The sequence below is a fragment of the Schistocerca gregaria genome, chromosome 1, assembly GCF_023897955.1.
Source record: "Schistocerca gregaria isolate iqSchGreg1 chromosome 1, iqSchGreg1.2, whole genome shotgun sequence".
Classification (NCBI taxonomy): domain Eukaryota; kingdom Metazoa; phylum Arthropoda; class Insecta; order Orthoptera; family Acrididae; genus Schistocerca; species Schistocerca gregaria.
In genome coordinates, this window is record NC_064920.1 from 776,905,773 (window position 1) to 776,918,739 (window position 12,967).

The window sequence follows — 12,967 nt, forward strand, 5'->3', positions numbered from 1 at the left end:
CATCACCTTCCAACCAAGCCCGTCCCAATGGCCTCTCACCAATGTCGCACCAGCCTGCCTGCTGCCGGCTCCTTTGCAGCCACCCTTTCTTGTTGCGGAGGAGTTGGGTCAGCTGCCGGTGGAGGTGATTGTATCTGTGCTGCCCCCAATCTGTTAGTGGGTGCAAATAAGTCACCAGCCGCCAGTGCTGCCCTCTATCAGCCCGTTGATGCAATTGTCACATTTTCTGGATCATTTTCTTTTTCCATTCATAAATTATTGCCCCCTGCCATATTAGCCTTGCTTGAGCAGTCACTCCCATGCCCTCTCCTTCTCCTCCAGCATATGATGGAATGCTCATGGAAGTTCTGATGAAACCCTGGGCCACACTTGATCTTATCTGTACCACAGCCTTCCAGCGGCTGATTTGCCTTCCTAGAGTATGATCCTGCCTGTCTGTGGTATTCAAGTTCCCAGCTGTGGTGGCCTTTCCCACTGGCTACATCAATGCCACATGGGATGGCTCATCAGCCCATCGGCATTGTCACATCTCGGGTGATCGCCATTGATCGAACGTCAACTTCTCATAGGCTGCCAATGCCTGCCAAAGTCCATGGTGCCTCTTCTGGGCAGCAGCTGCTTCACTTTCAAGTGCATTTCACCATCTCTTTTCCAGGAGGGGAGGGGTATTGTATTCCCTGGTGTCCACTGCTATGCAACACAGATGTGTACTGTGGGCTGTTGCTTCTCCTGGCTGTTGACAATGCCACTATGGGAGACAGGATAAACAGTATGACTCCAACACAAGCACATCATGTTTGTTATCAACCACATCACCAGCAGCCACCATGATAACACATGGCTCTAGATTCACCACTAGTGCAACCGCAATTAACATCATCATCACAGACGCCAATTCGTCTTCCACAGATCACGTGCCAGCCAGTCAGTTAATTAGGTGTTCTGTAGATAATTTGAATGATTATTTTATAGAAAAAGTTTGGAATGAGTTAGTTTACAGGATATGTATACATGATTACCATTAACATTAATGAACAGATTATAATGTACAGAAAGTTCTGGTTGAGAATTATGAATTATTTTGGAATAAAGGGGATGACTCCCAAAAAGCAGAAGCACTGCATCATCGATAGGTACACAAACAAAAGGTACAAAGCATTGCTACCTTTCGGAATGAAATTCCTTTTTCAAGCTTAAAAAACATGCACACAAGCAGGAACACACACTCACACACATGCACTAGCCTATCTGCCTACATTATGCTCAGTTGAGTGAGCATATTGAACTCCTCTCAGAATCACTGACAGCTTTGACATGTCATTAGCAAAAATATGTATTGTGATGGCACAGTTAAAATGCTTAGCTCCTTGTAGAAGTACCTACATAATGTCCACAGGTGAATACCACAATTATTCGTACTGCTCACTTTCGTGCAGTAAGTACTTTCTTTGGCAGTATTCTATCACCAGGCTGCTATAAAGAAGGCTGCCTTCCCAACCATGATCAGTTGCTCTGGGCCAAGCACCAAGTGTTGTCACTGGTACCTCACTTGGAACTTCCTTCATCACAGTTCTTCGCTCAGAGTCACATCCAAATCTTCTCTCCACTTCTTATCCAAGTTACACTGGCCATTGACATCATTGCTCCATGCCTCGTTCAAGTTCTCCCTAGCAGCCGCTCACGTCTTTGCTCCAAGCCACATCCTGAGTCTTCGTTCCACATCTTGTTCAATTCCTCCATTCTTGGCCTGAAGTGATCTGAACTTGCACGCCATCTGTGTGCAAGTTGCCACCACTGCCAGATCCCACTGGCTCCATCTCCAGTCCATTTGATGGAGGTATCTCTCAGCAGCAACAATGCTACCTCTGATTGGCTTTAAGATTCCACCTCACTGAGACCTTTTACCTGGAGTGTCCACTGTTATGACCACACTGATGTTTCCTGTGCCAGGACTCTTCCATGTCAGTGACTGGGAGACTAGAACCTAGAAGAACTGAGACAACTGTAAATGGCTATTTGGTTGAATTCCATTACTGAGAATAAATAAAGTTCATTTGTTATTGCTCCTTGGGGCACAATAATTAGAATGGCTGGCTCATCCACAACACAAAAATAAATATTGATGTTATCTTAGAAAGGAGGCAAATTTTTCCTTTGCTGCACTGAATATAAACAAAATTAGCTTACACTACACTCATTCGTCCTCTGTTAGAATATTGCTGCACGGTGTGGGATCCTTACCAGGTGGGATTGACGGAGGACATCGAAAGGGTGCAAAAAAAAGGGCAGCTCGTTTCGTATTATCACGTAGTAGGGGAAAGAATGTGGCAGATATGATATGCGAGTTGGGATGGAAGTCACTAAAGCAAAGACGTTTTTCGGCGCGGCGAGATCTATTTACGAAATTCAGTCACCAACTTTCTCTTCCAAATGCGAAAATATTTTGTTGAACCCAACCTACATATGTAGGAATGATCATCAAAATAAAATAAGAGAAATCAGAGCTCGAACAGAAAGGTTTAGGTGTTCGTTTTTCCCGCGCACTGTTTGGGAGTGGAATGGTAAGGAGATAGTATGATTGTGGTTCAATGAACCCTCTGCCAAGCTCTTAAATGTGAATTGCAGAGTAATCATGTAGATGTAGATGTAGCGTAAGTTCTAACTGTATGCTTCATTAGCAGTTCTTTGTAAATTAAAAATAGAGAGAGTATTTATATACAATACAGTATTACATAAATCATCTAAATTTACAAAGCTAAGTGTAAGTAATTATTGATTTCTGAACTAAGGACCGTTTAAGGCGTAAACTCAATTATTTCATGTGTAGCATTTATACACCTTAATTTTTGTAATTTTGTCAAGGACAGAGAACCTTCAACCACTTTACTGCTTCTGGTATGCTGTAATGACTGTAGAGTGAAAAGTAATTTTAATAGCTAACATTCCCCACCCCCATCTCCACCCACCTGGCAAAACAACGCACTTGCGCTGTCCATTTTACTGAAAGCACTGTGTAACTTGATGCAATGAAACATGTGAGGATAAATGTTCAATACTATCAGAATTTTGCACTTTACCTTTATTGCAGATATTTTATAAAAGGAAAATGAATGTATTTTTTAGCCTACCTTGCGGCTATGTGTAGTAATTCATGATCAGTCATTTACATATATTTGCCATGACCTTGTTTTGATCATTTTCAATTTATGAAAGTTTTTTGTTTCAGACAAATATTTATTTTAAAATCAAAGAAATGTAGTTTTGTTTTATTGTACAGCCCAAATTATACAAGTGATATTGGATAGGTCAAACTAATGATATAGTAACTTTTAGTTTCAGTAAAACAGAAGTAAAAGTAATTAGGTACACATTTTTGTAATCTATATTTCTCAGTAACTGCTTGTGGATGGAGTAAAATAAGTAGGCAAGTTAAAATTAGGCACCTATCTTTACAATCTAAGTTTGTCAGTAACTGTTTAAGTAAAATTTATTTTTACAAAGTCATAAATTCTTTTACAGAATAGAAATGCCTTTAGTTTAATTTTAAACATTGAATATGTGGCAATTTTTATTTCTTGTGGTATCTTATTATCTAATTACAATAACACCAATGTTAATTATGCTCTTCTGATAGGATGATGATCGGGGATATGTTTCGTATATATTTGATAGCTGTCTGCTTCAGTAGTTGTGTACATTCATGTTTTACAGTAATTTGCCTCTTTTCAAGGGGTAATCATAACCGAATAAGCATAACCATTAGGAACAACAAGCTCAGTATTCCATGTTTTAAGGCCATAGTTTATTCTTAGAGCTCTTTTTTGAATTCTCAGTGAACAGAACTGTGCATATTATGCAAGCAGTATTGTTGTTTTCATTGTTACAGAATTCAATATTCTTAGACCATAGCACACAGATGAGAGTTTCTTTGACAAGTTATTTCCATGTGTGTTTCATTTTGAATCCTGCTGAACCTACAGACTCAAAAATTTTTTCACACTTACATTTTCTAGAGGGTCATTTTTTAACCTTGCTTGAACAGACATTTGGCTACATGGTGGAAATAAATGAAAGTTGTAACATATAGTGTTGTCAGTATCTACACTTTGTTTTTGATGAACCATTCGGAATGTCTTCATGTAGAAACTTCTGCTGTTGACTGCAAGGTTTCTGGGGACGATCCAGTGAGCAATATACTTGTACCACTGGCAAATAGGACACATTTTGGGGGGTCATCCACATGAATCAAGAGGAATAGTTCTATGATTGAGCCCCAAGGCATTATTAGTAATTCGCTGGAAAGAAAAGAATAGGTACTTGTTTTATTCAGAGTGTTGAACTGACACTGAAGTGATGTGTTCTGACTGTCGCTATGTGCTATACTTTGTCTTACTAATTTTTTTGAGCAGAATTTTGTAATCCAGCACATCGAAGACTTTTGAAAGGTCTGGGAAAATATCTGCAGCTATTTTGATATTGGCTGAGAGATTTTAAAGTATAGTCTAAGAATTCAAAACTTTCTGTTTATGTAGATTTAGACTTTTCAAGCCATGTTGTTGGATAGCATGAGGTGAACATTTATTTATAAAGTTTATGAGACTGTTATAAAACATGTTTATTCTAGAATTTTTACAAAGGAATTGACCTGTGATATAGGTCAGTAGTCCGATATTATATCAAAGCGGTCAGGCAAAAATGTGCGAGAGAGAGAGAGAGAGAGAGAGAGAGAGAGAGAGGATGATTAATTGGTTTGACATCTGATTCCCTGTTTATTTTATCCGACACCATCTCCATTGGTGTGCTATCCTGGGTGAATTTCCTGTTGTCTTGTAACACCCATTCCCCTCAAACACTTACATACAACTTTGTACCAAATTTGAGTACTCTGACACCTGTGTGTGTGTTTGATAATCTGCTTCCAGATATTAAGTAGATTTTTTCTGTATTGCTTTCATTTACAAGTAGAAACAATGCTATTTACCAAGTGTTATTACTTTATGACTTCAGCTGTTAAGTACAATGTCTTGGAGTTTATTTGAGTTTAATGTTGTGTCCACCTGTCTTTATGGATGTGTTTGACTTTTTCCAACAGGACCAGACTCTTCCATCAGCCACAGATGTCTGCATAATTCGTATAATGCATTTCAGCAAAGTACAGGAAGATTTGAGGCAGATGCTCTAATAAACATAAGCCATCAACAGAACTTTGAAGCTGACTATGCCTCTTCACACATTCCCACTTCAACTTTTCAAAAAATAGCACTGTTCTTTGGTTCATCTGCTGTTGCCCTCATGGATCCTTCAAGGGGTGACATGATTGCTACTTTGGGTGAAACAGGAGGAGAGGGACCAATTAAGTATATGCAGCAGAAGATGCTACAGAATGGTGAAGGAAAACAAATCTTAATGTAAGTGATAACACACAATGTCTTATCATTAGTTTCAAGTGTTCTTTATAGCTAGAGAGAAGAGAAGGAGTACAGTGGAGAAGCAGAAAAAAGAAATGTGTCAGAATGATGACTTAAGAAAACATACCAAAACACAAGAAGCAAAAATGAAAATAATTGGATATGAAAACTTCTTAAAAGGTGTTAATATTTTACTTGTTACTTACACTACTGTTTGGAAAAAGTAAAATACCAAGACAGATAAATGTCATCACAATGAAACTTATTCCAGTAATTAGAGGCATGACACCACACAAATGATTAGCATTACAGACCTGCACATGCACTGTGACTGTGGAATTTCAGAACCACATGCTGCAATCAGGCCCACTAGACATTGTGTTACGGAATCAAAGGTTATGTGAATATGCTGCTGGGGAATAATCTGCCATGCAGTTTGTAGGCACGTGCACAAAGCATCAACTGTGCCTCCAGGAGGACCTGAAAGAACAAGTTGCCGACCAGCCGTATCCCAGATGTGTTGGATGGATGACTTGCCAGAGAAACAGGCAGGCCAAGGGGAGTAGTGTTATCTGTTGTTCTTTGAAGAAGGCTTGCCCATTTCTTGCCATATGTGGCCGGATGTCGTCCTGCTCAAATACGCCATGTTGAATGGCCTGCAAGAGGGGCAATACCCAAGGCTGTAAAACTTTCCTGATGCAGTGGTAGCTGTTCAGATCACCCTCAAAACACAGGAGACAAGATCACGTGCTATGGGCAATGGCACTCCAAACCATCACACATGTCATTTGTCTGTTATATCACTCAACAATACAGTTTTTCCAATTGCGTTCACCATGGTGGCATTGAATGTGTATGTCACCATCAGTACAGGACAAGTTGAAGAGGAACTCATCTGAAAACACTCCATTTTGCCACTCAGCAAACCAGTGCTCACATACACATGCCCATTAATGTCTGCGCTGTTGGTGGGTTCTGGTCAATGGCAGCTGACACAATGGCATGCACGTCACCTGTCCACTTTCCAGAAGATAGTGTCAACTGTTGACGCACACATGTCCATACCGACTGCAGAGCTACACATTATACCAACACTGTGGATAAAGCTGTTCTGTCCGTTACGGCCAAGTGAACAATATGGCAGTCATCTCATATTGTGGTCAATTGTGTTGTCCAGTACGATGTACTGTGTATGGCCCTCTTCTCTCCACTGATTCCACATGCACCTCACTGATGAATCAGTGGGCCTTTATGAGCTGCCATGTCACAGAATGACAGACTTTCCACTCAGAGACCAACCATTTTGCCCCACTCACATGCCAATATTCCATCCTGTGATGTTGATGCCTCACTGATGAAGTATGCCCTGTATGAGCTGCAATGTTATGGAATGACAAGCTTGCCTCCTGGAGACAAATCATTCTGCTCCATTCAGACACATGCTAACATGCCATACTGTGATATCAGCGAGGCATAGTGGCACTTGGTTACATTTTTCCACTTTGTACGATGGGTCCGCACCAACTGAGCATTGCATCCAGTCACACAAAAGAGAATGCTGTTGGGCCTACGTATATGTCACTACTCTGCCATTTAAATAAGTTATTATGGTTCCACTATTCTACACATTCTTACTCCCTTAGTGCACTAGACGTAACCTGTCTTCACAGATTATGGATGAGAGGGAATACCTTTTACTGTCTCTCCACAACTGTTCCTCTTTTATTGTAAAAATAACTGTAATTCTATGTCAATATCCACTGGTTATTTCCAGATGTGTACATTCACCTTATGTGAACCTTTAAACAATGGAAAATCCAGGATGGAATAATGACAGTATGTATTAAGGTATATTGTTACTCATTGAGTAAAAAGGTACTGCGAGACAAAGAAGCACATTTAACAGTAGACTGCTGGATATTACTAAGGTATCAGACAAAGTCCTTTGTGAGATGTAGAACACACACACACACACACACACACACACACACACACACACACACACACACACACAGAGAGAGAGAGAGAGAGAGAGAGAGAGAGGCTGTTATCTCCAGGTGCTGAGGTGTTATCGCTTAGAAACCAGCAAAGATATTCTTTGGCCAATCCATTACCCATGCGCCTGCCTACCTATCCTGCACACTTTCATTTAATTTTTGTTACACACATAAGTACATTTTCTTTATTTCTTTGGTTGTGTTCCGGTTCCTCAAGTAATTTCGAATAAGCATCGTGCCGTCAGTCACTGAGAGACTCCCAGTGTTTGAATGGTTTTCACATTAAAAGTCCATGTGTCATTATTGTACGCCAAACTGTCAGTAGTGACTGTTTGTTAACTTTATACTTCAAACTCATTGGTGTCTTCATTTTGAAAACTCTATTTAGTTTATCAAAAACTATCTAGGTCATTTTTTTCTCTTCTGTATACTTCTTTTATTCTCTATCCAGCCATTGTCTTCTGCTGCCCTAAATATAATAACTCATCATTGCCAGTTTGTGAGGTAATTACTGTTTAGTGTATTGAAGTTATTGCAGTTGATCTTAGTACTAATTCCAAACTTGTTCTATTTTGTTCCAGTTGTTGAAACTGAGTTGCATTAGAAGCAAACAGCACAATGTCATTTCTTCTTTTTTCCTTCAGTTTTAAGTATCTGAAAAATTCTTCTAGGGCTGCTGATAATAGTTTTGGTATAATAAAAACACCTTGCCTAACTCATTTTGCAATGCTGCATTTCCTGTTATCTTGATGAAGCTATGAAATACAGGTGAAAATGAAAAATGAGTCTTACTAGATCAGAGGGACAGAATGGATTTGTTTTGAATAAAAATGTTACAAAATAAATACAACCACAGTAAAACAAGGGAATTATATTTGGAAATGTGATACTAAAAGTGGTAGACGGGTTTTGCAATGGCCAAAGTTTTGTAGATATAGTATAGCAAGAGAAGCATTTATGAACAAGAGAAATTTGTTGCCATCAAATCTAAATTTAAAGGTTATAAATTTTTATTAATGGTGTTTGTTTGGATTGTAGCCATGTACATGACTGAAATGTGTATGTTAAGCAGTTCAGATAAGAGGAAAACAGAAGTTTTGGAAACATGTTGCTGCAGATGAAAGCTGAAGATTAGTTGGGTAAATCAGATGACTGAGGAAGTAGTGAGTCAAACTGGGAAGAAAACAGCACTGCAGTTCAATGTGACTAAAAGAAGAGCTGATAGTACACATTTGGAGGTATCCAGGAATAGTTAAGTTGGTAATGGAGGGAAATATGGAGTAAATTTGTACAATAAGACCAAGAATTGACTACAGTAAGCAGGTTTAAATTGATTCAGGTCACTGTAGCTATACAAAAATAAAGAGCCTTGCACATGATACACTAGCACGGAGAGCTACATCAAACTGGTCTTCGGACTGAAGACCATGCCAGCAAAAAGTAAATTACTCTCATACTTTCACCTTTTTGTACATCATCTGGACTTCACTGTACATCATGTTATTGAAGGTGATATGTTCTTGTCGTACTCTGACCTGTGGAGAGAGAGGAAAAAAAAAAAAAAAAAAAAAAGATGGTTCAAATGGCTCTGAGCACTATGGGACTTAACATCTGTGGTCATCAGTCCCCTAGAACTTAGAACTACTTAAACCTAACTAACCTAAGGACATCACACACATCCATGCCCAAGGCAGGATTCGGACCTGCGACCATACCTGTAAAAAGATCCAACCAATCACTTATGGTAGGATCAACAATTTAAAGAACCTAAAGCGCAGTGTTACTTGGAACTTTTTGCAAACATGAGACATTCACAGAGGTATTAATTTCCCTGGGTAAAAGAAAATAAAAGTAAGGTGGAAATGTAAGACAACTAGTCACCTTAGCTGACTGATGTGTGGTGCACAGAAACAGGCAACAGAAAATAGTATTTACACTAGCTTTCGAGTTCTTGTCCTTTCTTTAGCAAAAGTAAACACATGCACACGTACAATCACACAGATGCCCAAACACATACAAAGTGTATATATTATTCCATCCAGGAATTTCCATTGTTCTTAAGGTAGAAATGTTGCGTACAAGCTCTTCATAAATTACATTGTGCACTACTGATACGATAAGAAACACATTTGACTCATAAGTAGAGTAGAAAATATACTGTTACAGTGTTCAACACTGTTTCTATAAGTTACTTTATACTATTTACGAAATTATCTTCTATTCATAATTCCTTTTTAATATTATAATTTATGTACTGTAGGGAGAAAAGAAGAGGAGAGTTTCCACATTCTGTATGTTTTGTAAAGGAGATATACAAGCTTGTGGGGACATGCCCCACTTTACTTACAGCAAAGGATGTATACAGTATGCTCTTTGGAAACAGTGCAAGCAAATGTAAAATTTATTTCAGTGCAAAGTCCAGTCTGTGCCATCTCAGAGTTCCACCCATGACAATATAATAGAGACCACATAAGGTGAACTGGTAGCATACTCATCATGCATTCTACAGATCACATCATAACTTCGACCAGTCCTGGGCTTGCTTATATGCTGGATTCTGGTATGGTCTCACCAGAGGCCACTCCTAAGCACCAGCGCCCTCTGAATAGCACCACAGTGATCAACAGTAATGTTGTGACAGCTATTCAGTTTCCATAGTGATGGCAGGATGCACCAATACATCCCCTTCCATCACTGTAGCGACAGCTGAGTATAATTGTTGCGGTTGGCAGGAGAGCCAACACCGTGTTACTAGAGGAGGCCGAAAGGCACACGATTTAGCTCACGCAGGCTGGCGTGATGTCTGGAACAGGACAAGGAAATTAGAATTTAGAAACAACAGACATAGCTGGTGGAATACTTAACTTTAATCCATTAATGATGAATGTTGCTCTTGACGGTACATAGTTCACAATATCAATAGTAACTGATAATGGCGCCTTGCTAGGTCATAGCAAATGATGTAGCTGAAGGCTATGCTAACTACCGTCTCGGCAAATGAGAGTATATTTAGTCAGTGAACCATCGCTAGCAAAGTCGGCTGTACAACTGGGGCGAGTGCTAGGAAGTCTCTCTAGACCTGCCGTGTGGCGGCGCTCGGTCTGCAATCACTGATAGTGGCGACACATGGGTCCGACGTATACTACCGGACCGCGGCCGATTTAACGGCTACCACCTAGCAAGTGTGGTGTCTGGCGGTGACACCACAATAATAATATAGATGGCGTGCAGTCCAGTGGACAACCCTGTATATGTCAGTATGTGGTTGCTTGAAAGAACACATGTGCTAGTTTCATGTACGTCCTTTCTCTGCCAACATCAGGAATGAAAGATCAAGGTTGTGGAAGTGATCATTTTGAGTTTCACCTGAGATCATAGGGTCATTAAGGTATGGAGTACAGTTGGGAATATTTTGTAATATGTGATCCCTAAAATGCTGAAATATGGCAGTGGTTGAGGAGATTGCAAAGGGTAACTGATTATAATGATAAAGGTTGTATGGCATATTTAACACTAAATAAGCCTGTGGTGCTGCATACAATAGAGTTTCAAAATATGCCTCTTGGTGTGAGGTCGATTTTACTGAATCAAGTGCAAGTTCATTTGGGCGTGGTAGGGGTACGTTTCCACTTCCACCTGTGCATTGACCTTTACTTTGTATCACCCCAAATTTTCAAGATACCATTAGATTTGCATAATGTTATCAGGGGAGTGTGCACTGTTTCACAAACTGTAAACCCAAAATCATGGAAATAGTCAATCGCAGAAACATTATCCATTTTGGGGTCAGCTACCTCAGAGAAATTTACTGGGGGAGTGACTTATTTGCAAGTGAGTAAAACTAAAAGTTTTCCTAGCAAGGGCACCTGATAACATCCATAGGTCCAAATATTTGTCCTGCTGCCTGCAGAGGTGGCAATCTTAAACTTCAGTTAGTAGACTGGTTTAGCAAGGACCCAAGAGTAACCTCACACAGTGTTTGCCAATTAAGGCATCCATATATATTTACTGGCATTCTGAGTAATCTGCACTTTCATAGATTTATCATCCACTTGGTGTAGTTAGGGACATATCTGTGTTAGAACTGTTACAACATATTTTTTGCAAGAGTCCCCTTTTCTGCACCTGTGGCATCTTGCCCACTAATGGGGACACAGTATGTACGCGTAGCAAAGGAAACAATGTTTATAGCTAGTTAAGGTACTTCTGCTAACATTGTCGTCCACTGCAACAGGTGTGGCTTTTTATGGGGTCATCTGAGCCACGGAGCAGGTGTGAGCCCCACCAGAGGTGACATGACATCCTGCCTGAGAGCTGACTGCCCCAACATCTTCTTCCATTATAAACAAACCCTGAGCTGTGTGGGTAGTCGTATAAGCTTGAACTATTTACATTATTGATTTCTTCAATATGTGCTTCCTCAATTCCAAGTCTGGGGTAAAATGAACTATAGTGTTCTTGACTAGACAGTCTGACTCTGCTTGCACTAACATTTAAAACTTCAGTTCACACTTAATCCATGTTATTTGGCAGGCTAGTCTGCATAAGACTGATTGGGGACCTTTTTCAGATGCCAAAATTCTAATCTGGCTGCAATAACATGCCTTTTATCAAAAAAGATCATAAAATTTTTATAAAGCAAAGTTCAATCCAACTCTGCCGCAAAGTTCTGCCTTTGACGGTAGAATCCACGATATTAACAACTACGATGAACCAGGAGCATATTCACCATACGTTCCCCAGATCACATCACAGCTGACTGCAGCCAGCCCTCGGCTGGCTTATATGCCATATCATCGTGTGGTCCCCTCAGAGGCTGCTTCTGCTCACCAGAGTCCACTATGTAGCGGCACAATAGCAGCCGAGAGTAATGTAGCACCAGCTGTTCGGTTTCCACAGTGGTATTAGATGATGCCACTACAATATGGCATACCTACCACCCTAATATTATCTCACCACTAGGACACTTTTTATTGAATGAAGAGTGGTACATCTGAACACTACTCAGTAAAAATAATTTTCCAAGCCTACATATGACACTTTGTCACCTGATTGATGTTGATTTTGATATGACATTGAAGACAAAATAAAATTTGTTTAGTTATATTATTTCATTGAAGCCATCAATGAAAGTTACTTTGTGCCAAGTCCAGTTCACATTTTAAGCATATTAAAATTTGTGAATGTAACGTCTTAAATTTCCAGGGAAAAGCCTCGAATTAATTCTGGAACTGTTGACCTTCAAAAGTTGAGGGAACTACCAGAAGGAAGTCTGGGAAGAATCTACACTGACTTCCTTGATAAGAATGTGAGTAGAATGTATTATAAAAGATAACACCGAATGTGTAATATATAAGTCTGTATGAAAATTCTTGCTAAACTTGGACCTGAACCTGGATTTCCCACTTTACACAAGTATGTGCCTCAACCATAGGCTATTTGAACTTGCTTTTGTCTGAACACAAACTTTGTTGATTCTAATGTTTCCACCCATGATTCAAACCACTACAACAGTGTCTCACATGGGGTAGGCGGGAGTAACATCAGAAATGAACTTGTTGG

At 39.7% G+C, this 12,967-nt stretch overlaps 1 protein-coding gene across 2 annotated transcripts in view; it reads left to right on the top strand.

Annotated features, from left to right (window-relative positions):
* The window catches only part of LOC126268633 (ubiquinone biosynthesis protein COQ4 homolog, mitochondrial), a 120,552-nt gene that overhangs the window by 54,717 nt on the left and 52,868 nt on the right, over window positions 1-12,967 (top strand). For both annotated transcript variants that reach the window (XM_049973925.1, XM_049973926.1), the window contains exons 2-3: window positions 5,093-5,408; window positions 12,611-12,713. In XM_049973925.1, coding sequence (XP_049829882.1) covers window positions 5,093-5,408; window positions 12,611-12,713 — 419 coding nt within the window. The remainder of the gene's footprint in view (window positions 1-5,092; window positions 5,409-12,610; window positions 12,714-12,967) is intronic.